Source organism: Diaphorina citri, unplaced genomic scaffold (assembly GCF_000475195.1).
Source record: "Diaphorina citri unplaced genomic scaffold, Diaci psyllid genome assembly version 1.1 scaffold25, whole genome shotgun sequence".
NCBI lineage: Eukaryota > Metazoa > Arthropoda > Insecta > Hemiptera > Psyllidae > Diaphorina > Diaphorina citri.
Window position 1 is genome coordinate 193,039 of NW_007377463.1, and position 20,574 is coordinate 213,612.

The 20,574-nt window shown below is 40.2% G+C and overlaps 4 protein-coding genes and 1 long non-coding RNA gene across 5 annotated transcripts in view; 2 read left to right on the forward strand and 3 right to left on the reverse strand.

The window, feature by feature from the left end:
• LOC103510080 (katanin p80 WD40 repeat-containing subunit B1) overlaps positions 1-11,575 on the reverse strand; it is a 16,135-nt gene extending 4,560 nt beyond the window's left edge. Inside the window, 9 exon segments of the mRNA XM_026824222.1 lie at positions 3,456-3,688; positions 4,138-4,338; positions 4,340-4,490; positions 4,930-5,117; positions 7,903-8,028; positions 8,291-8,509; positions 8,841-8,971; positions 9,230-9,306; positions 11,272-11,575. Coding sequence (XP_026680023.1) covers positions 3,456-3,688; positions 4,138-4,338; positions 4,340-4,490; positions 4,930-5,117; positions 7,903-8,028; positions 8,291-8,509; positions 8,841-8,971; positions 9,230-9,263 — 1,283 coding nt within the window. The 5' untranslated portion in view covers positions 9,264-9,306; positions 11,272-11,575.
• LOC113467818 lies at positions 2,564-3,028 on the reverse strand. Its single transcript, XR_003391764.1, has 2 exons — positions 2,838-3,028; positions 2,564-2,715 (listed from the first exon to the last, which is right to left on the reverse strand). It is a non-coding gene; the product is annotated as an uncharacterized LOC113467818 (long non-coding RNA).
• LOC113467790 lies at positions 5,414-6,261 on the reverse strand. The gene is made up of 2 exons (XM_026824208.1): positions 5,904-6,261; positions 5,414-5,602 (listed from the first exon to the last, which is right to left on the reverse strand). The coding sequence occupies exons 1-2, from the start codon at positions 6,025-6,027 to the stop codon at positions 5,415-5,417; spliced, it is 312 nt and encodes a 103-aa protein (XP_026680009.1). The 5' UTR covers positions 6,028-6,261; the 3' UTR covers position 5,414.
• LOC103510087 (GATOR complex protein WDR59-like) overlaps positions 10,050-20,574 on the forward strand; it is a 20,820-nt gene continuing 10,295 nt past the window's right edge. The window contains exons 1-14 of the mRNA XM_026824083.1: positions 10,050-10,481; positions 10,945-10,998; positions 12,667-12,874; positions 13,083-13,216; positions 13,575-13,724; positions 14,483-14,644; positions 14,924-15,189; positions 15,637-15,890; positions 16,207-16,370; positions 17,038-17,230; positions 17,712-17,782; positions 17,884-17,964; positions 18,178-18,280; positions 18,856-19,355. Of these exons, the coding sequence (XP_026679884.1) occupies positions 10,428-10,481; positions 10,945-10,998; positions 12,667-12,874; positions 13,083-13,216; positions 13,575-13,724; positions 14,483-14,644; positions 14,924-15,189; positions 15,637-15,890; positions 16,207-16,370; positions 17,038-17,230; positions 17,712-17,782; positions 17,884-17,964; positions 18,178-18,280; positions 18,856-19,016 (2,055 nt within the window). The 5' untranslated portion in view covers positions 10,050-10,427 and the 3' untranslated portion in view covers positions 19,017-19,355. The remainder of the gene's footprint in view (positions 10,482-10,944; positions 10,999-12,666; positions 12,875-13,082; positions 13,217-13,574; positions 13,725-14,482; positions 14,645-14,923; positions 15,190-15,636; positions 15,891-16,206; positions 16,371-17,037; positions 17,231-17,711; positions 17,783-17,883; positions 17,965-18,177; positions 18,281-18,855; positions 19,356-20,574) is intronic.
• The window catches only part of LOC103510097, a 1,420-nt gene continuing 1,123 nt past the window's right edge, over positions 20,278-20,574 (forward strand). The window contains exon 1 of the mRNA XM_026824201.1: positions 20,278-20,511. Coding sequence (XP_026680002.1) covers positions 20,373-20,511 — 139 coding nt within the window. The 5' untranslated portion in view covers positions 20,278-20,372. The remainder of the gene's footprint in view (positions 20,512-20,574) is intronic.

Consider the following 20,574-nt stretch of genomic DNA (forward strand, 5'->3'; position numbering starts at 1 on the left):
TCTTCCGATCTAACAAATAGGTAGGTTAGAAAAAATGTTAATCCATACTAATCTAAAATTTCTACTTTTTAGTCGAATTCATATACCTACAACTTTACCTACGATCCTGCATAGGATTCAAACAAATTAAACAACCACTACTTAGCCCTACTATGGCCACTACCTCCCTACTAACTACATCCATAGGTTTGTAAGTTTCCAACAAATGAGTTCTACCTACTGCACCCGCCTATGATATCTACATTCAACTACCTGTGCCCTATATCACCAAAGTATGGAAAAGTATTTACAATGCCATATTTCGATCTAATTCATCCAAATTCAAAATTCTGCTTTTCCATTGGCTGTTACACTTGTAAGATATTTTTCCATACTTTGGTGATATGAGGCAGAGGTTATTTTACTTCGATAAAAAAATAAATAATAATCCTTACTTACAACATTTCATGAACGTACTTACTCTATTTACAATATGAACTATTCTGAATCGTCCATACTCGGGCTCTTTCGCGTACTCTCGCGGCGTGCTCGGGGAATACGGGATTGGTTTCATCGAATATCGTGAAGGTTCGTGCGTTTCCGCCTCGTGATCACCCAGCATGGAGTCTCCAGACTGACTGCCGTAGTCGTTCTCTTTCGTGGGAGCGTATTGAGACTGAGGACCGTACATGTCAGGCCTGAAAGGGTTAATGTTGGAGATTAAGGGCACGGACATACAGAGAGCTTCAGAGCGTTGAGCGGTAAGAGTCAGAGCTTTTTCAATCTTATTATTTCTTAAGTAAGGCGCCGCGCCGGGATAAAAAAAAAAGTATAATATTCTATTCTATATCATCCTGTATTGTAAAATGTTTTCAAAATAAATAAATATAAATAATAATAAAAACTCAACAACAACATCCTTGCGTGCATACCCTTTCCGGACATAGGTCGGATAAATTTCCGATTCCTTCGTGGGGACTTCGAAGTCCACACTGGGCTTCTCCTGACCGAACGGAGAGATGTAGACAAGCTCGTCCACATCGCGCTCTAGGGGTTTCCTAGGGAGGGGGTGAGGGGAGGTGGTGGCCATGTCCACACTGCCCGTGCTGTAGCTGGGGGACGCTGCAACAAGGAGAGACACTGTGAGATTTTTTTTTTTTTTTATTTTAACAATGGATACCTAATAACTTGGGATAAAGATATGGCCAAAGTGGGGCTTTTTACCTGCTTAGGTTTTTTATTTTTTTTTTTAATAAATAAAAAATAAATAACTTGAGGGTAATAATGATTTAATAATAGACTCTTGAGTGGAAGGTAACCGCTAGACGAGGTTAACGCCGGAGACATTCTCTACCACCTAACCCTTAGAGCTCTATTATTATGTGGTCAAATTCTTAAATAAATTATAAAACTCCATGCCTCGGCTGGGATCAAACCTACGCCCTCCGTTTACCAGACGAGCGTCTAGAGTCTAGACCACTACCAAGGCTGGTAAATCATTATCATCAGGTAAACGCGTAGTTTTAAAAAGAAAATCCGACTTGGAAAAAATCACATTCAAAATTCAAAAATGATTTTAAATGAAATGTCACCCCGGGGGTTCGAACCTGAGACCTCTGCATTACCTGGCGGTAGGGTTCGTCTGGGGGAGGCAGTTCTAGAAGATCCTCGCGAGGCAGGAGAGGGGGACGAAATGTAGAGCTTGGAAATGTTATTCAACTCGGAAACTCCACCACTGTTTAGTCTGAAAATAAAAATACATGTAGGTACATACTTTATAAATTAAGAAGTTTTTTTTTTCTCTCTAAAGGTGTGTCCAGTTGTCCATACATAGTCGACCGGCCGTCGATGGAAAACGACTGAACCGTCCACACTGCCTCGAAAACAAAGATTCACCTCACGATGTCGATGTTGAGAGCGAAATTTTCGAAGAATGTTGAGGATAAAGATTGTCCCGAGCGGAAATCGAACCCGAAATAAATTTTATCCTGAACGGATAATGTTCGTCCTCTGAACGGCTGGCTTTCTCCTATCCTATCTTCCTTCTCTCTTAGATTCCGGGACGATAAGAACTTAGCAGTTAAACTTCCCTCTGTCAAACCTCTTAAAAAAAAAAAAAAAAAAAAAAAAAAAAAAAAAAAAAAAAAAAAAAACAAAAAAAAATACAAAATAAATACTGAGTTAATAATACTAAAAAAGGCAAGGTTGACTAGTAGTCTATTGAATATCGTTAGTACAATAATTAGGGCTGGTGCTGGTGTATGTACAAGGATATCTAACTTCCCATTCTAGAGTCTAAGGTTGACTTCATGGAGATCAAATTTTACAATTTTTTTTTTTTTTTTTCGCAAAACTGCACATCAGCCCAAAGTGAGTAAAACTTGAATTCAAACCAAAATAGTTCGACTATTTTTAAATTCTTATTAACTACACCAATATAGGTACCCTATATTGTAGAAGTTAGAGAACATTACTTTAATCTCAAAACTAAATAATCTCGTTATTACGTATAATATATTAAAATATCAGATGAAAATAGATCACTATTACTAAAGTAAGTAATGGTTAGGTTGAGTATTCCTGAACTGGTAAAGGGTAAAGGGACATTCCAGTGCTATCCTGTGTAACATGGATATTAAACGTCACTTCTGGGCATACCTGAAACCTGATGGTTCAGATGGCCTTATACAGGGTTTAAATATACGCTTTTCCCGGAATGAAATTCCATGACTTTTCCTGGAAATTAGAGGGCAGAGGTGCTTAAAAATCACAGTTGACTTGTGTCCCTATTTTTAGCCACACATGACTATGTCCCTATTGCCAGCCACAATTGTCTGTGTCCCTATTTCTGGCCATACCTGACGAGTCCTACGGAGCGTCGACCTTGTGACCTTTGGACCCTAATGTCGGCCTCATTTCAGGAATCTATCGACTCAATTTCGGCCAACAGGTCGCGGAACGTCTGACCCAGTTTTCCCTGTACGGTTTGTTTCTTGAGGAGAACGGATTTGACAGGCATGAGGGCGTTGTACACCTTGACACACTTCTTATATCTGTGAATTCAACGGGAAATATAACAATTTAAAATAATAGAAAGGAAAAAAAATCAAATAATGAATCAATTGTGGTAAAGCAGAGAGCTTTTTCACAACTTTTGTGGGTACCACAGCATTACCAAGTGCCTCCTTTACTATTAATTCTCATTAATCATCAATCTTTTTACATTGGTAATGCCGCCACTGATCACTACCCGATTGAAGCAGCTGTGTCCACACATGGTCAACGCTGTCGATCGACGAGGTGAATCTATGTTGTCGAGGCAATGAACACTTTCAGTCGACGTCGATCAACCATCGACCGACGGCGTCGACTATGAGTGAACGGAGTTGGTGTTGTCGCAACCGTGTTCTCGGTACCAATGTGGTCCCGGACATCGACAGTGCTGAGGTGTCGCTCCCAAGATCGACCCGAGCCACCCTTGCCCAAGCATAGACTTGAACAAATCTATCATCACGGTTCCATCGTTCATAGATAGCGCCGTGTCTATTCCTGCCTCCATATTCTTATTATTAACCGCCATATACACCAGGCCCAGACTCCGCTGTCGATTCCTCAGTACGGCCATCATCTTGTCGTGTCCGTTGAATATGGTACTCATCAGTTCAGACTCGGACATACTGGATTTACCCTGGTGTGTTTGGTAAGATTTCTATAACACAGAGAAGAGATAAGATTTAAGACATGAATAACACCATTTTCGATATGTTGCTATTGGGGTTCAATCCCAGTCTAGTGACACTATGTTACATTTATAGAACTAAATGATGTAGAAAATCTCTAATAACTTTGAAGAACCTGGCAGAGTTCCCATACAATACCAAGTTATCCCCTGAACAGCGAGGGATTCAAAAGGATATCCCTCGCTGAGAAAGTGAGGACCCCTCCGTCTCCCGTGCAATGAGGCGCTTCCCAATTTAAACTCAAAAATTCCCACCCGAGGCGGATTTTATCCTGAAAGGATCATATTCCTTCATGGAAAGGCTGTCTTTCTCCTATCCTGTCTTCCTCTCTCTCCGTTTTCGGGACGATAAGACGTTTCGTTCCCTCTATCAAATCTCGTAAAAAAGATTAGAAAAAAAAACATACATAGGTACTTACAGGCAAGAACTGTTCCATGTCCAGTCCAATAGGTGCGCTCAGATTCATGGGCACTATTTGGTCTCTCTCCCTTCCCATCGTACTGACTGGAGATCCCGCACTGTAACTATCCAGAGTCGAGAAACCAGAATCCTGACTGTGTTTCATAGAGGGAGGTGGACCAAACATAGCACTGGGACCATGTTCCGACCCGGCGAAACCAGAGTTGGGTACCAGTGACGGCCAAATCTTGAACTTTCCCCCACCCCATAGGCTGTGCATCGTACTGACGGGCTGGCTCCCATCCATACACTTTCAGTCCCTCTGTATCTCCACCCAGCAGACACTCTCCACCTTCACTGAATGTTAGACGTCTGAGGGGGGAAATTTCAGAAAATTATTAAATTTCCTCTGGGAAAAGATCTAGATTCTCTATGGGTATACGGTGTGGGAAGGGACAAAAAAATCATTATTTTAATTGAACAGTATAAACTATAAAATCTTAATTCCTGCATCTTTCACCCCCGGGGCCACAAAAAGAGTTTAAACTCCATTTAACTTTAGCTCTCGGATTAAGCAAGCTGATTGGTTGACTTTTAAAGATTTCAAAATTTTTAGCCAATCAGATTGCTCAAACGATTGCTTTGATTCTGTCTAATGTAGCAGTTGTTTCATTGTTACAAATAAAAAAGGCAGTGAAACACTCTTCTTCTTCTTCTTTTTTTTTTTTTTTTTTTTTTTTTTTTTTTAACTCACTTTGTGGCCCTGGACCTTAGAGCTTCAACTATCTGACTCAGGACATCTATTACTTACCTAATAGTGGACGAGTTTTTCTCCGTCGTGGACACAAGGGAAAACTTCTCCAGGTCCCAGAAATTGACCGTCCTATCTGCTGAACTCGAGGCTAATAGAAACTCGTGAGGATGAAACACAACATCGGTGACTGGGGCAGTATGCTGAGTGAGGTCCGAGATACGCTTACCGGCACGCAGGTCCCAGATCTAGGGAAAAGATGAAAGAAAATAATAAAAAAAATTACATAGATCCAGAAGAAAAAAAGGATGAGGGAGAAAATAAGGCACCCTAATAATCCTTTTGAGTAGCCACCTATAGACATGTACATAAAAATTGTGGTACCTATACTTTCTTATCAACCCGAACTTCGTAAATGCTTAACCCATCCTTTAGGGCTGTTTCCCCCTACACCTAAGCCTTGGAGTGGGATTTTTGTATATGATAAAACTGAACTTACTTGGGAGATAGTTCGAACTCAGGACTGCTCAGGTCGGCTGGATTCATCATGGCCAGGGATAGGCTGGGGGGCCGATGCGCGGACAGTTTCCTCTGAGGCCGTACCGGGGAGAGGGGAGGGGTAGAAGAGTCCCCGGTATGGGAGAGGGGGGCAAAGGGAGGGGCAGGTTTGGGGGTGAACAGAACCCAGTCTTCCGAGTCACTGGCGAGAGAGGGGGTGGAGTGTTGAGGCGACCTGAGGGAGGGGAAATACAAACATTAGGAGTATTTTATTATGGTCAAGTAGCCTCCATGGCCTAGTAGGTATCACATCATCTACTTATCTACCTACTAGCGGGTCTTTCGAGGCCCACCTACTCGTATGTAACGACATCGGCACAACTTGCACTCAAAGTGATCTCTATTCGTGCAGACCCGCAGCCGCAGCAGTTGCAGAATTCCGGAGGTTCATATGCTGAATTCATTTGGACACGGATAAGTAAGTAAGCGGGTCTTTTATACTTGGCTGGATAATGTTTTCGGCCCGATTCTCTCACCTGTTGAGCGAGCGGTGCGGCTGAAAGATGGCGCTATAGTCGCACGGGTTGGCGATTGTCGCAAACAGTTCCTCCTCCCCCGCCTGGTCTTCCGACTCAGCGTTCTCTTCGATCCGAGTAACATCGATCTTCGCCTTGGTCCCCCCGGGTCGACCTTTGGTGAAGCTCTTCCTAAGGGAGGTATTGTGAGAGAAGGGAACTGAAGAGGTGTACTGAGGGGGAGGTGTGCCCAGGGGATGAACAAGGGAGAGGTCTACCACGTGAATGGACGTGTTGGTCAGGTGAAATGAAGCTCCGATCTGTGGAAGAGGAATTTTAAAGTTAACACCAAAATTTGAGTTTCACTACAATTTGTCAAACGCATTTTGTTTCACTACAATTTGTTAAACGCCCCCAAAGACCAAAAACAAGATCAGAAATCCATTGTGTTCAACATTTCATTGCTTTTTTTTAAATCAAAATCGGACTATCCATTCAAGAGTTAAGTACAGCGAAAGAAACATACAGTCAAGGAAAAAGAGTTATAGCGGAACAGACAGACAAACAAAGAATGAAAATTATTGATGTAAAAATCTGTACAATAGAAACTGCCATGATGGCAATCTGTCAATGAGCTTGTAGGAAGTCCATAGGCCTCTATTTTGTGTGGGAAGGGGAGTGTGAAGCAGCAAACATCTATTTGGATCTTGCTCTCATCTTCCTGCGCTTTCTCTTCAGCCTCCTCATTCTCTTCTTACGCTCAAAATCGGACTATCCATTCAAGAGTTAAGTACAGCGAAAGAAACATACAGTCAAGGAAAAAGAGTTATAGCAGAACAGACAGACAAACAAAGAATGAAAAATTCTCAGCTTAAAACTTAGACATCACTTTGTTCGGTAAGATACTCACCAGTTGGGTACCAATTTATTGATGTAAAAATCTGTACAATAGAAACTGCCATGATGGCAATATGTCAATCAGCTTCTAGGAAGTCCATAGGCCTCTATTTAGTGTGGGGAGGGGAGTGTGAAGCAGCAAACATCTATTTGGATCTTGCTCTCATCTTCCTGCGCTTTCTCTTCAGCCTCCTCATTCTCTTCTTACGCCACTGAAATCAGAAATTACCAAAACAAAATTAGATACTGACAGCTAAAGCAGGGCAAGAGTGAAAGAGTAATCATCCACAAAGTAAACATAAAAATCCCAATGGAGCAGTTGCAGTTGGGTAAAAATTATGAATAAAAGGTCGATTCCTACGTAAAAAGTTGTGAAAAATCCAAATCTGAAGTAATGTAAACATAAAAATCCCCAATTGATGGTACCTATAGGAAGGTCCAAACACTTTCCTGATTCTGTGTCCTATTCCAGAAAGCAAGAGGGCTCTCCAAGTGAGCTGATATTGTGGAAAGGTACCAAGCAAAAGGACATGGTATTATAAATTACTTATGAGGGGTGGGTTCCACCAACCTACATATTTTTAGCCTTGTTGTACCTATACAAATCAAGTGGAACTTGACTGGCTGTTAGCTAAGAAAGCCTTCTAAGGGCTGAAAAAATTGGTGAGACCCACCCTAGGTAATTTTAAAGAGTGGTTGTCTGTCCCACATCAGAATGCTACTTGGTGACTTAAGGACCAAAATCAAGTCAACAAGAGTAAATAAAGCTTGATTTTCCCACTTTTTTTTATAATTTTAATTTTAACAATTTTAATTTTAATAAAGTGCAATACCGGTGCTTTATTAATTTTAGAGCAAAAAATTTGCCATAACCAGAGCCAAAAATATATTGTACTTTATTGGTACATCGTACAAAAAAACCCTTCTAACATAGGTGGTTTTACCCCTTTCAAAGAAAACACACACACACACCCACATTATTTATTTTCATTAGACAGAATAGTATATACCCCTACTTTTATTTATTGTTTCAGGTCCAATTTATCAAAGTTTATATATATTTTGTTGTTTTATATAGGGGAAGTTCTGAGGATACAGGAAAGAAAAACTCAAGATAACTTACCCTTACAACTCCATCTTCTCCACCTGAGGCTATCCACTGCCCATCAGGACTGAAGCGTATACTGTTGATACTCTTGCTATGACCTCGGTAGGTGTAGATGCATCCCTTCCTTCTGAGATCCCACAACTGAAAAATAATAATGAAAATAATATTCATGCAGGTCTTATTCATATGACTGTACGGTTCAGAATCGGTACTTTGCAACTTGTAGCTTTGATATATTTTGGAAGTTGAGTAGTTTGATATATTCTGGGGTAATCCAATAGTTCAAATTCTATTGAATACCTATGTACGTGAGTGAGCTTTAAAAAGTCAGTAATATTTTCCTGCTCTGTTTTTTTATCATTGTTGAAAGAATTCCTACTAATAGACTCGGATTTCAAGTTACCTTTATGAAAGAATCTAGAGAGCCTGAACACAGATAGTCTCCGTATGGATGAAAGTCTACACTGGTTATGCTTGACTTGTGTCCATTCAGTGTCCTCTGAACAGTTGGTACAGCAAGGTTCCAGATCTTGATTGAACCCGATTGACATCCAGCAGACAGAGTTTCCTCTCCATTGCCAAACTGAACGGATTCTACAGGGGTTGAGTGTCCACTAAGGCTCTGGAAATGTGGGCAGACGTGAGAAAAGTTTAGGATATGTCTGAGGCATTTGAGGCAAGCCACAATTGTTAGTAATTATGTCATATACAAATATACATGCCTATAGTACTATGTATTGCTTTTTTCCCAAGCTGATAAAAAATTGAATTAGTATATTATCCAGCCTACTGAAGTTACTTAGGTGAACTGGTTACTTAATGGTTCTTTTCAGTTAGGTACCAAATAAATAACAAGAATAATCAAATTAACTTGGGTTGATGGGGTAAAAATAATCAAAATCACCTTTTGATTTTTCTTTTTACTTACTGAGAGTTAATTTTTTATTACTCACCATAATACAGTTACTTTTGCCCAGTGCCCACAAGTTAACTTTCTTGTCATCTCCACCCGTTGCTAGCACCTGGCCAGACTTCTTGCCAAGTGCCAAACAGTTGACACTGGCACCGTGAGCCATGAAATCTTCTGTGAAATAACAAGAAAATTACAATATGAATACTCTATAACTAAAGCTCTAAAAAATTCTGATTTTATTTTCAAAAACATTTTCTTGAAGAAAAAATTGATCACTTAAAAATAAAAATGTTTATTTATGGAATTTTTGTTAGACTATTTTTGTTCAAATTACTTACCTGCTTTTTCAACCTATTAAAATGAAAGAAAAAAAAAGCCATAACATGTAGACTCTTCTACACATCATGAAACAGCCATGAAGATACTTACGAAGTTTCCATGCTCTCTTCACTGGTGAAGTCATTGTGAATGAAGAAAAGGATCAATCAAGTCAATATCAGTACTTTCTGGAAGCAAAAACATGGGAGAAACATGGTTTCATTAGTGATATTTTATAAAGTTCCATATATTTCAACGTTTCATGTGAATGAGACCTGTAACAGTGGATCAAAATTTAAATGCAGCAGGCCATTCTTGAAATGTTCCACTTCTTTGCTCCTCACAGTGCTGTTCTTTGAGGAATGGTACCTATAGGAAAGTACAAACACTTTTCTGATTCTGAGTGCTATTCCAGAAAGCAAGAGGGCTCTCCAAGTGAGCTAATATTGTGGAAAGGTACCAAGCAAAAGGACACGGTATTATAAATTACCTATAAGGGGTGGGTTCCACCAACCTACATTTTAGCCTTGTTGTACCTATACAAATCAAGTGGAACTTAACTGGCTGTTAGCTAAGAAAGCCTTCTAAGGGCTGAAAAAATTGGTGAGACCCACCCTAGATAATTTTAAAGAGTGGTTGTCAGTCCCACATCAGAATGCTACTTGGTGACCTAAGAAGGACCAACATCAAGTCAACAAGAGACTGTAGTATAAGTTCTATATTAGAGAATAAAATACTTTCTTGATGCACATTATGGAGACAGGACAAGTGGATCCATTACCCAAGAAGTTCAAGGGAACCTTTCCCAGCCGATTTTGGCCCATCCGCCCATCACCCGGGTGGTAGATATCATTTTGAGGACAAGTCCAAAAATTGATTCTGGACTTTTGAAATACTAGAAATCAAGCAATAGGGAATTAAAACACTTACCTTAGCTCTCATGTTGCTGAAGAGTTTTTAAAAGCTCTCAAAATCCAGATGAACTTGGATGAAAAATAGAAAAATTTCAACACCTCATTTTCGTGTTGGTGTTTTGTTATTTTGTTTGCCGTTGTTTTGTTGTTTGTTGTTATTCCAAATTTTAGAGGGATTTTTTAGTGGGATATTTTTCATTTCCGTTTAAACGCAATGGTTTTCAGCGCGAAATTTTCAAATTTTGGTAACTTGTTTTGAGTTTCTTTGGTGTTTTTGACTTCACTTTTTGATAAGAGATATCGAACTGATAAGAGAGATAAGGGCTAGCTGTTCAGTAAGAAAAACATCCCTATGATTTATTGGTGAAACACAATGCTCGAGAGAGACAGAGAGAATGGTGTCTGTCTGGAGTAATGAGTTGGTCTTGGCAGAACATCGAGAACTTCAGGTATGTCCAAAAACCTTACAAGAAATCAGAAATTACCCGTGATTTAATCTTAATTTTATGTTGGTTCTTAGTATGTTCGTAATACCCTTAACTTGTTGCTCTTATCTGAAGGAAATGGGAAAAAATAGTATCAACCACTTGGAAAAAATTCTTAGGTAGGTACCTAATATTTATGACCACCCTTTGAATAATTATTTCAACCTCATAATCTCATCTTTTCTGTTTCCAGGCAACAGCATTTGCTGTAGATACTTCTGGAATGTGATTTAATCTGAATTACAGCAGATTTTATGTTGGTTCTTAGTATGTTCCTAATACCCTTAACTTGTTGCTCTTATCTATAGGAAATTGGAAAAAATAGTATCAACCACTTAGAAATGCTTGGAAAAAATTCTTACCTATATTCATGACCACCCTTTGAATAATTATTTCAACCTCATAATCTCATCTTTTCTGTTTCCAGGCAACAGCATTTGCTGTAGATACTTCTGGAAAATATGTTCTACTTGCCGGGTTAGTATATTTTATCCCAAGTTTACCACCAAAAGAAGAAATAATAACCAGACAAATCCTAAATATATACAGCCCCCTGTGTAACTGACTCACTCACTGACTCACTGACTCACTTACTCATACTAATTCTAACCCACTTCTAATTTTTCACATAATCCACCCACTCTTTTGTTTTATTTACCATTTGAACACACAACTTTACACATGCAGAATTTCAGAGCAGGTACCTTAGGATTTGTTACCTTGCTAGAAAATTTGACTGTAGGCTGGTACTTACTGACGAATCATTGATAAAAAATTTGACAATTTACAAGGTCCAAGATGATGAGTGTATCCTTAACACTACTGTAAAAGGTAAAGACCAAGAGATTGCCATGAAGAGTAGCAGAAGGTAGAGAGATGAACGATGAGAGTATGTATTCGTAACTGATAGAATCCTACACCTTGCTAGTATAACTTTTTGGTGTCATTTTGTTTATGATACACTGTACTACAGTAAAACCACCTTTGAGACTTTTTCTAGTGTCTAATTAATTAGAAAATTAAATTATTAATTTAAAAACTTTTCTTTGGTTGTCGAGTAGTCAACTCCACTTTTGAGTTTTCCAAAAAGTAAATAAAAATCAGCTGATTTTGCGTACCTACCAGTCTAGAGAGATGAACGATGAGAGTATGTATTCGTAACTGATAGAATCCTACACCTTGCTAGTATAACTTTTTGGTGTCATTTTGTTTATGATACACTGTACTACAGTAAAACCACCTTTGAGACTTTTTCTAGAGTGTCTAATTAATTAGAAAATTAAATTATTAATTTAAAACACTTTTCTTTGGTTGTCGAGTAGTCAACTCCACTTTTGAGTTTTCCAAAAAGTAAATAAAAATCAGCTGATTTTGCGTACCTACCAGTGTGACCAACACATTTTTTCACCATGGGTACCAATCAAAAAATTGAAAGAAAGAAAAAACGTGGCCTGTTGCACGAAAACTTTTTTCTTTTCCGAACTTGGGAAATTTTGAACATTCTTGATTCTTGAGCTGACCCAGAAATGGAAAGTATTCTCTTCTCAGTTCTCACCCAACTGACCTTTTAACCTCGGTAGCGCTTTTGCATTACTTCAAGGCACATTCTTTTACACCCATGTGAGTGTAAGAGTTTAGAAAATTTCTACCCTGGCCAGGATTCGAACCCAGCTTCCAGGTTGGGTCAGTGCAGTGCTCTTGACCACTCGGGCAGAGGTGGACTCCACAGACCCAACTGAGAGCTGGACATAGACTACCTACACATCACTGAAAGCCAGCCATAACCCTTTGAAGCATACCGGTTTCACCGTGTAACCACCTTCTATACTGCGCCTCAGACGTACACAGATATAGGAATCATGCTGATTTCTTATTCGATTTGATACTGGTGCTGTTCTCTATCGGCCGCTCAAAGAATTTTTTAGTTTACTCTGTTTACTTTTTGCAAATCATAAATCTTATCAGTCGAGTCGTGACAACAGGTGATTTTTTGAGAGGATAGAATTTTTCCAAAAGTTTTAAATCTTTCCGAAGACACACTGTAAATAACAGTAAATCAACTTCAAAAAATGGGACTATAGTTTGTAGGAGGGGAAACTCAATTTTTTATATTATTTAATCCTTTTTAATTATTGCACATTTTTTGCAGACCAATCAGAAAGTTGAAGTTCTCACTTGGAGTAACACAGGAGATTTGGACTTTGCTGCATCCCTCCAGTACCACTCTCGTATTGTCAATGATATAAGCTGGCACAGGTTTGACCCCAACCTCATTTTGAGCTGCTCTATTGATACATTCACTCATATTTGGGACATACGGGAAACAAGAAAACCTAGCATATCATTTAAATCTGTTGGTAAGTGAACAACAAAAGTATTATTATTATTATTATTTTTAATTATTATTGTTATTATTATTTTTTAAGAGGCTTGATAGATGGGACTGTAACTGCTAAGGTGTTTTTATCCCAAAATCAAAGAGCAAAGGAAGATAGACTAAGAGCCATTCTGAGAATTAACCTTATCTGTCATCTACCATAGCAACCTTGTGTTTGATGTTTTCAGTGGGTGCCATATTTGCTCAATGGAACAAGGTGTCAGGACACTTGTTAGCTACTGCTCATGATGGTGATGTCAGACTATGGGATGTGCGCAATGGAACTGCACCAGTCCAATACATCTCTGCTCATTTATCCAATGTAAGTTCTCTTTCTTTTTATATCTTTTCCTTTTTACCATCTTGGCCAACCTATTTAGCTTGGTTGGTAGAGCGTCTGCCTTGTAAGCGCTAGGTCGCGGGTTCCATTCCCGCCTGCGCCTGCGGCGGATTTTATCCTGAAGGTATAAGTTTCGTTCTCCAAACGGCTGGCTTTCTCCTATCCTCTCTTCCTTCTCTCTTCGATTTCGGGACGATAAGACCCTAGCAGTTACAGTTCCCTCTATTAAACCTCTTGAAAGAAGTAGTCCTTCCTACGAAAATGGTACTTTCGGGAATCGAACCAATTATCTAAATCCAGCATTAGAAGGCGGTTTTATTTGAACACTCGTATGTTTTAGATCACCAGTCTGGATTGGAGTCTCACTGATGCCAACATGTTGTCTACTGCTAGTCAAGATTGTACTGTCAAGTTTTTCAACGTGCAATCCCCCAGTAAACCGGAGACTGTCATCACAGCTGCTTGTCCTGTATGGAGGGCCAGATATGCGGTATGTAAAAAAAAGGAATTTCAATTGTGTTAAGCATAAGTGCTTGTCACAAAATGTCATTCCCTGCTTAATATACTACGCTAAGTTTTGTGACTTGACTTGGACTTGAACCACCAACCTCCAGAATCAAAGTCCACCGTCCTAAGCACTGCACCACTGAGGTTGGTGATATGCGGTATGTAGATATTGTGTTGGTCTGTTCCATCTCTGTGACCAAGACCAAGTGGGTATCACAGTGATTGGGAGGTCCGGGATTAAATCCTTGGGGGATTGAGGTAAAAGCTGGTAGGAACCCCCTTTCAATCGCCCACTAGTGGTGGATGGAGGGGTTAAATTCCCAGTCCTTACGTTAAAGGATACAGGGCCCAACTTTGGGAAAAGAATCAGGAATTTGCTTTTCTCATGACTTTACTTTCCGGCTCAGGTTGCTCAAATTATGTAGATACATAAGCTTCTTTAAGGGAAAAAATCTCCGGGCCTAGGTTCGAAAAATGTACGGCTCTAAATTAAACAAAACAAAAAAATAAGTTTAAAAAGAAAAAAAGAGAAAAAACTAAAAAATCTACCTTCCCTCCGTTTTGCCAGTTACGGTATCAGGGAATAGTATGCACAGAAAAAAAAGCTAAATGTTCTTATTGTTTTTTACTTTCTACATATTACAAGAGTATAGCGAAACTAGTAATGAGAAAGTATCGGTCCAAATTTTTTGACTTTATTTCGTGTTCCTTCATTTTCCCCAACCCTCGTTTCATTTTCAGCCGTTTGGTAGTGGTCTGCTAATGATTATCGTCCCTCCTATGAGGCGGGGAGAGAATTCCCTAGTCCTATGGAATGTAGAACCTACCCGGCCTAGCTCCGTACATACATTTGTAGGCCACACGGATGTCGTGCTTGAGTTTGAGTGGCGCAAACCTTATAAGGTGAGTACCAGTTCGATTCCCGGCGGGGTCAAAAAAAAAAATCATGCAAAAGATTCCATGACTAGCTGTTGCGGGGTCCACTCAGCCTCGTGAGGAAAATATAAATACGCATAGTGATGGTAGGTAAAAATTGGGTGCTGAATTATTGAGATATATGGAAAATCCTACAATACTGCAGTGAGCACCAAAGTAGTGATATAATAACACAAAGAAACGGCATTTATTTATTTAATTAGGCTGACTATCCCGAATTTTAACACCGAAAATTTTCTTCCCTAGGGTGACATGGCGAAAGAATACCAACTGGTGACGTGGTCCCGGGATCAAACACTCCGTATGTGGCGAATAGACCCGGCCTTACAGAAACTGTGTGGATATGAAGCCAGTCCTAACTCTACAGTAGATGACGCGTCCTGTGATATGTTACCTACAGATCGATCTATCATAGGTTTGTTCAATACCTTTTTTATGTTAACGTCACTATATGCTGAGAACTTTAGTGACGAGTATTTTAACCATTCATTCGATGTAAACGCATTGTCCAGGTGGTCACCCATCTGGATACTAACCACGCGCAACGTTGCTTCACTGATGTGATGTGAATCCATAGGGAACTGGTGTCTTTAACGTGCTCTCGCCACTGGCTCTTGGGACTTCTTTACTCCCCATTAAAATAATATTCTTCTTCCTAGCCTTTTTTGCAGACCAATCAGAAAGTTGAAGTTCTCACTTGGAGTAACACAGGAGATTTGGACTTTGCTGCATCCCTCCAGTACCACTCTCGTAGAATTTGTTAAACACCCCCAAAGACCAAAAACAAGATCAGAAATCCATTGTGTTCAACATTTCATTGTTTTTAAAATCAAAATCGGACTCTCCATTCAAGAGTTAAGTACAGCGAAAGAAACATACAGTCAAGGAAAAAGAGTTATAGCGGAACAGACAGACAAACAAAGAATGAAAAATAAATTAATTGCCCTTTGTTTTGGCAGAGTCACAAACGACGAAACCTCTCTTCTATACGAGCAATACAAGCTAATGTACGCGGACATGTTACACCGGTGGCATTTACTCAACGAACGCACCGCACTGTGTAAACACATCATGAGTAGCGGGATTGAAATTCAGCGCGGTGTGGAGGTGGTGACGGAGTGCATCGTGTGTAAGGAGCCTTCGCGAGATCCGCGCTGTCCCAAATGTAAGGCGCTTACGGTGCAGTGTGTCATTTGTCATATATCCGTGCGAGGTAAGATTTTTTTTTAACAGGTTTCATAGGGGGAAACTGTAACAATGGAGGGAGGTCCTAGCGTCTCGCCTGTAACAACGGAGGGAGAGAAATCCAGCTGTTTGAAGAAGGAAGGAACGGAGGTCCGTTAATTGAAAGAATCAGGACAGGATACAAAATTGAAAGAATCAGGACAGGATACAAGAAAACCAGCCGTTCTGAGAACGAGTTGTGAAGATTCATCTTGAAAAGAAGAACACCAGTAACTTATACTCTTCACAGTTGGGGGGAAACACGTCTAATGTACCTACCTAATCAAATTTCTCCCTTCTTCTTATTTTCCAGAAAGACATTCAAAAACGTTCGTGTGTTATTTCGGTATCCTGCTTCAAGAACTCTCATATTCTCAATCTAAAGCTTCAATTTCCCAAGGCGTATCCCCTTAATGTAGCTCCTAACTTTCAGTTTGAATCGGGTACTACCATTGAAGAATCCTTACAGGTAAGACTTTTTATTTTTCTTTCTTTTTTTTCAATAAGAGGAGAACATTCATACTATTTTTTATTAATCATTCTTTGTCAAAAATAAAGGAATTTTAACTGTGTTGAGCATTAAATGCTTGTCACAAATGTCCTTCCTCGCTTGATAAACTACTCTAAATTTTATGACTTGACTTGGACTCGAACCACCAACCTCCAGATCCAGAGTCCACTGTGCTAACCACTACACCACTGAGGTTGGTTCTTTGTCAAAAATAAATAATGTAAAATAAAGGAATTTTAATTGTGTTGAGCATCAAATGTTTGTCACAAATGTCCTTCCTCGCTTGATAAACTACACTAAATTTTATGACTTGACTTGAACTCGAACCACCAACCTCCAGATCCAGAGTCCACTGTGCTAACCACTACACCACTGAGGTTGGTTCTTTGTCAAAAATAAATAATGTATCGACCATTGGGCAAGTTTTTGGAAGGGTTTAGTTAGCAGAGAGTGAAGGTAGGTCCCGTGTTCGATTCCCACCCGGTAGGAAATCTATCCCCAACAGAATACTTTTGTTCTCAGAACGGCTGGCTTTCTCTTATCCTTTCGATTTTAGAACGATAAGACCGCCTTACAGTTCTTAACAGTGTGTTAACCCCTTGCGGTCTCCGCGACCCCATTTCAGGTGAAGTTACTCAAGATGCTCAAGCAGACCTCCCTGGCGCGGGTACGTAAGGGTCGTCCATGCGTGGAGGCGTGTGTTCGATCCCTGGTGACGTCACTGGATGTAGAATCCCCTGTGTCACGTATGTTCAGTAGTTATCAGGATGAGTTCATACCGTTCCCGCGCACTTCGGGGGCCAAGTTCTCGGCTGTGGGTAAGTCTTGACTAGAGTTGTGTGAAGAGTGAGTGCATGATTGAGTTGTGAAAAAAAAAAGAACTACTCTTATCAGTGAATAACTATTCAGTCCGTTAGTTGGCTTGGTTGGTAGCGCGTCTGCCTTGTAAGCTCTAGGCCGTGGGTTCGATTCCTCCACGGGGCGGATCTTATCCTGAACGGACAAAGTTCGTTCTCGGAACGGTTGGCTTTCTCCTGTCCTGTCTTCTTTCTCTCTTCGCTTTTGGGACGATAAGACCTTAGCAAAGTTCCCTCCCTCAAACATTAAAAAAAAGTTAATCAGTCAGAACAAACTTTCTTAATTCCGTCGGAATTTTTTATGGAATCCCATTGGAATCGCATTAAACGTTCGAGAGTTATTGCGAAATTTTCAGGCTTAAACCCCACTCAATTAAAGTTCTTTCGCTCAAAGATATTTGAAGCTATTTTCACCAATTTTTCTGTTCTCCTATTATGCCAGGTATCCTCGTATGTTTCAACCACCCTTCCTGGCTTCGGCCTGTGTCCAAATCTGACATGTCCACACCCAGAGCTCTAAATTAGTATCTATTAATATTTTATTTTCTCATTTTTCCAGACGTAGATATTTTGGTGTTAAAAATCTTGATGATCCTTCTGCTTTCCTACGCAAGTTCCCACGGCACAGCAAATATGACTGTAAAGTGGCCCAGTGGAATCCAACAAGCTTCAAGAAAGAGTACTGTGCAGTTGCAGTAAGTTCCTATTGTAAAAGCTCCAAACATTTGGAGGGTTTTTTCTTAGACAAGGATTTGGTATTTTATGCAAGAAAAAGTTTTGGACTAAATCTTTCCGAAGACACACTGTAAATAACAGTAAATCAACTTCAAAAAATGGGACTATAGTTTGTAGGAGGGGAAACTCAATTTTTTATATTATTTAATCCTTTTTAATTATTGCACATTTTTTGCAGACCATGCATCGTGTGTAAGGAGCCTTCGCGAGATCCGCGCTGTCCCAAGTGTAAGGCGCTTACCGTGCAGTGTGTCATTTGTCATATATCCGTGCGAGGTAAGATTTCTTTTCAACAGGTTTCATAGGGGGAAACTGTAACAATGGAGGGAGGTCCTAGCGTCTTGCCTGTAACAACGGAGGGAGAGAAATCCAGCTGTTTGAAGAAGGAAGGAACGGAGGTCCGGAAATTGAAAGAATCAGGACAGGATACAAGAAAACCAGCCGTTCTGAGAACGAGTTGTGAAGATTCATCTTGAAAACAAGAACACCAGTAACTTATACTCTTCACAGTTGGGGAGAGGTTTTTTTTTATTGTTTTTTTCAGACAGGCAAAACATGTCTGCCTGTCTAAATGTAATATGTAAAAATGAATGTTTGTGTGTGTGTTTGTTTGTTCGAACTTTATGCCTGGCCAAACCGCTCATCCGATTGCTATGAAACTTTGTGAACTTATTGCTTGCACTCCCATGAAGGTTATAGGCTATTTTCCGGTTCGTTTTTCTTAAGCTACGCCGAGCAAGACCACGAAAAGTACTGGCGTCGTTCTTCTTCTCTCTCCCATGACTATGGTAAAATTGTAAAGAGCATAATCTTTCCAATATTGAATCCAATCTTTCTCGTTTTGTCCCCAGGCGTGACCAACTTCTGTCTGGTGTGTGGACACGGAGGGCATACAAACCACATGGCCATGTGGTTTGAGACGGAGACTGTGTGCGCGTCGGGGTGTGGCTGTTCATGTCTGGAAGAATGCGCGTCCGTGTTGGGAATCGAGGATGTCAGTGATATCTGCTGAATAGAAACCGTGCCGGACCCAGTCTAGTTAGCTTGGTTAGTTGCGCGTCTGCCTTGTAAGCGCCAGGCCGCGGGTTCGATGAGAGGCTGAAACTGTATGCGCGTCGGGATGTGGCTGTTCATGTCTGGAAGAATGCGCATCCGTGTTGGGAATCAAGGATGTTAGTGATATCTGTTGAAAGCGTGCCGGGACTGCCGGGAGGCGCGCGAACATCAAGATTTCGAAGCAACGCCAATGCCCGCCCGGCCTACAGAGAGCTTTTTCACAACGTTTGTGGGTATCACAGCATTATAAAATAAATTGTAATATTATGTTGAAATACGTAGATAGATGAAGTAGGTACAATCTTTTTAGTTTTACAACTCAGCCAGGAAAGACTCCTCGAGACTATTATACACGGTAAACTCGAAGCCCAAATTGGCGAACGACTCCCGTACGTTCTGTGTCTGCGTAGGGTGACACACCACACTAGTCTTCGCCACCTTAGGGTCCAGCAGGGGCACCAAATACTTCTGACCGATCGCACCCAAATCTCCGGTGGTTACTCTAATGATTTTCTGTACGAGAGTTTTGTTGTAGTCGTGCGAGACGTGTTTGAAATACGTGAGCAAGCTTTGTGCGACCACGTCACCGATGGACTTTTCTCTTTCGATGATTTCGAAGATGAGCGAAGTTTTGGCGGAGTCGAACAGCGTGGGGTCCCATACGGTGTCGGGTTTCAAGTGAGACTCCTAGGGGGGAAGGAGGAAGGACGAATAAAAGTGATTAGTATGTCATGTCGCAAGAGCAGAGGAAACCAACATCATCACCAAAGTATACCATCTGAAATACGAAAACGCGAGAAGAAGAGGAAGACCACGCAAGATATGGATAGACAGCGTCAACAGATGGTTCAACCATAGAGAAAATCCTCACAGAAATGAAGACTGGACAATAGCCACTAAAGAAAAAGAAGAATGGAAAAACAGCTCTTTTCTGGAGGTCCTGGGCACTCGAGAGTAGCTACATAATTATAGGTGATCGAGTAGTGACCAGTGACAGTGTTGCCAAAGTAAATAAAGAAGTTGATAGAATGAGTGAAGGAGGCATTTACAAATGAACAATAATTAATAGTAAGAATACTTACAATAATATTCTTAGCCTCCGTGTAAGCAGCTACGAAAGTGGCATGCGATTCATGGATCAGTGTTCAGGACTTCATCAAAAAGAACTTCACCCTTTGAAACTTGGAGGTATAAGGTAGCTCCTTGCTTTGAAAAGAGTTCTGATGTAAGGGATAATCATACAAGACTGGCAAGTAGGTACTTTAAAATTTCATCAAAGTAATGCCAATTTTTCTATCATTTTGTAGACACCATGGATGCCAAACATGTGAGCAACACCGATGAAGAGCTTATCTATGTAGGTGGCTTACCAACAGAAACCAACTATGATGATATTGTCATCATATTTCCCGATGTTCCTAGTATTAAAGTGATGAAGCTATGGCTAACAGGTAAGAGTTGTATTATTTTTAACTCTTCTTGAAACATCCTTTGGTTATTTATCCTTAGCAAGA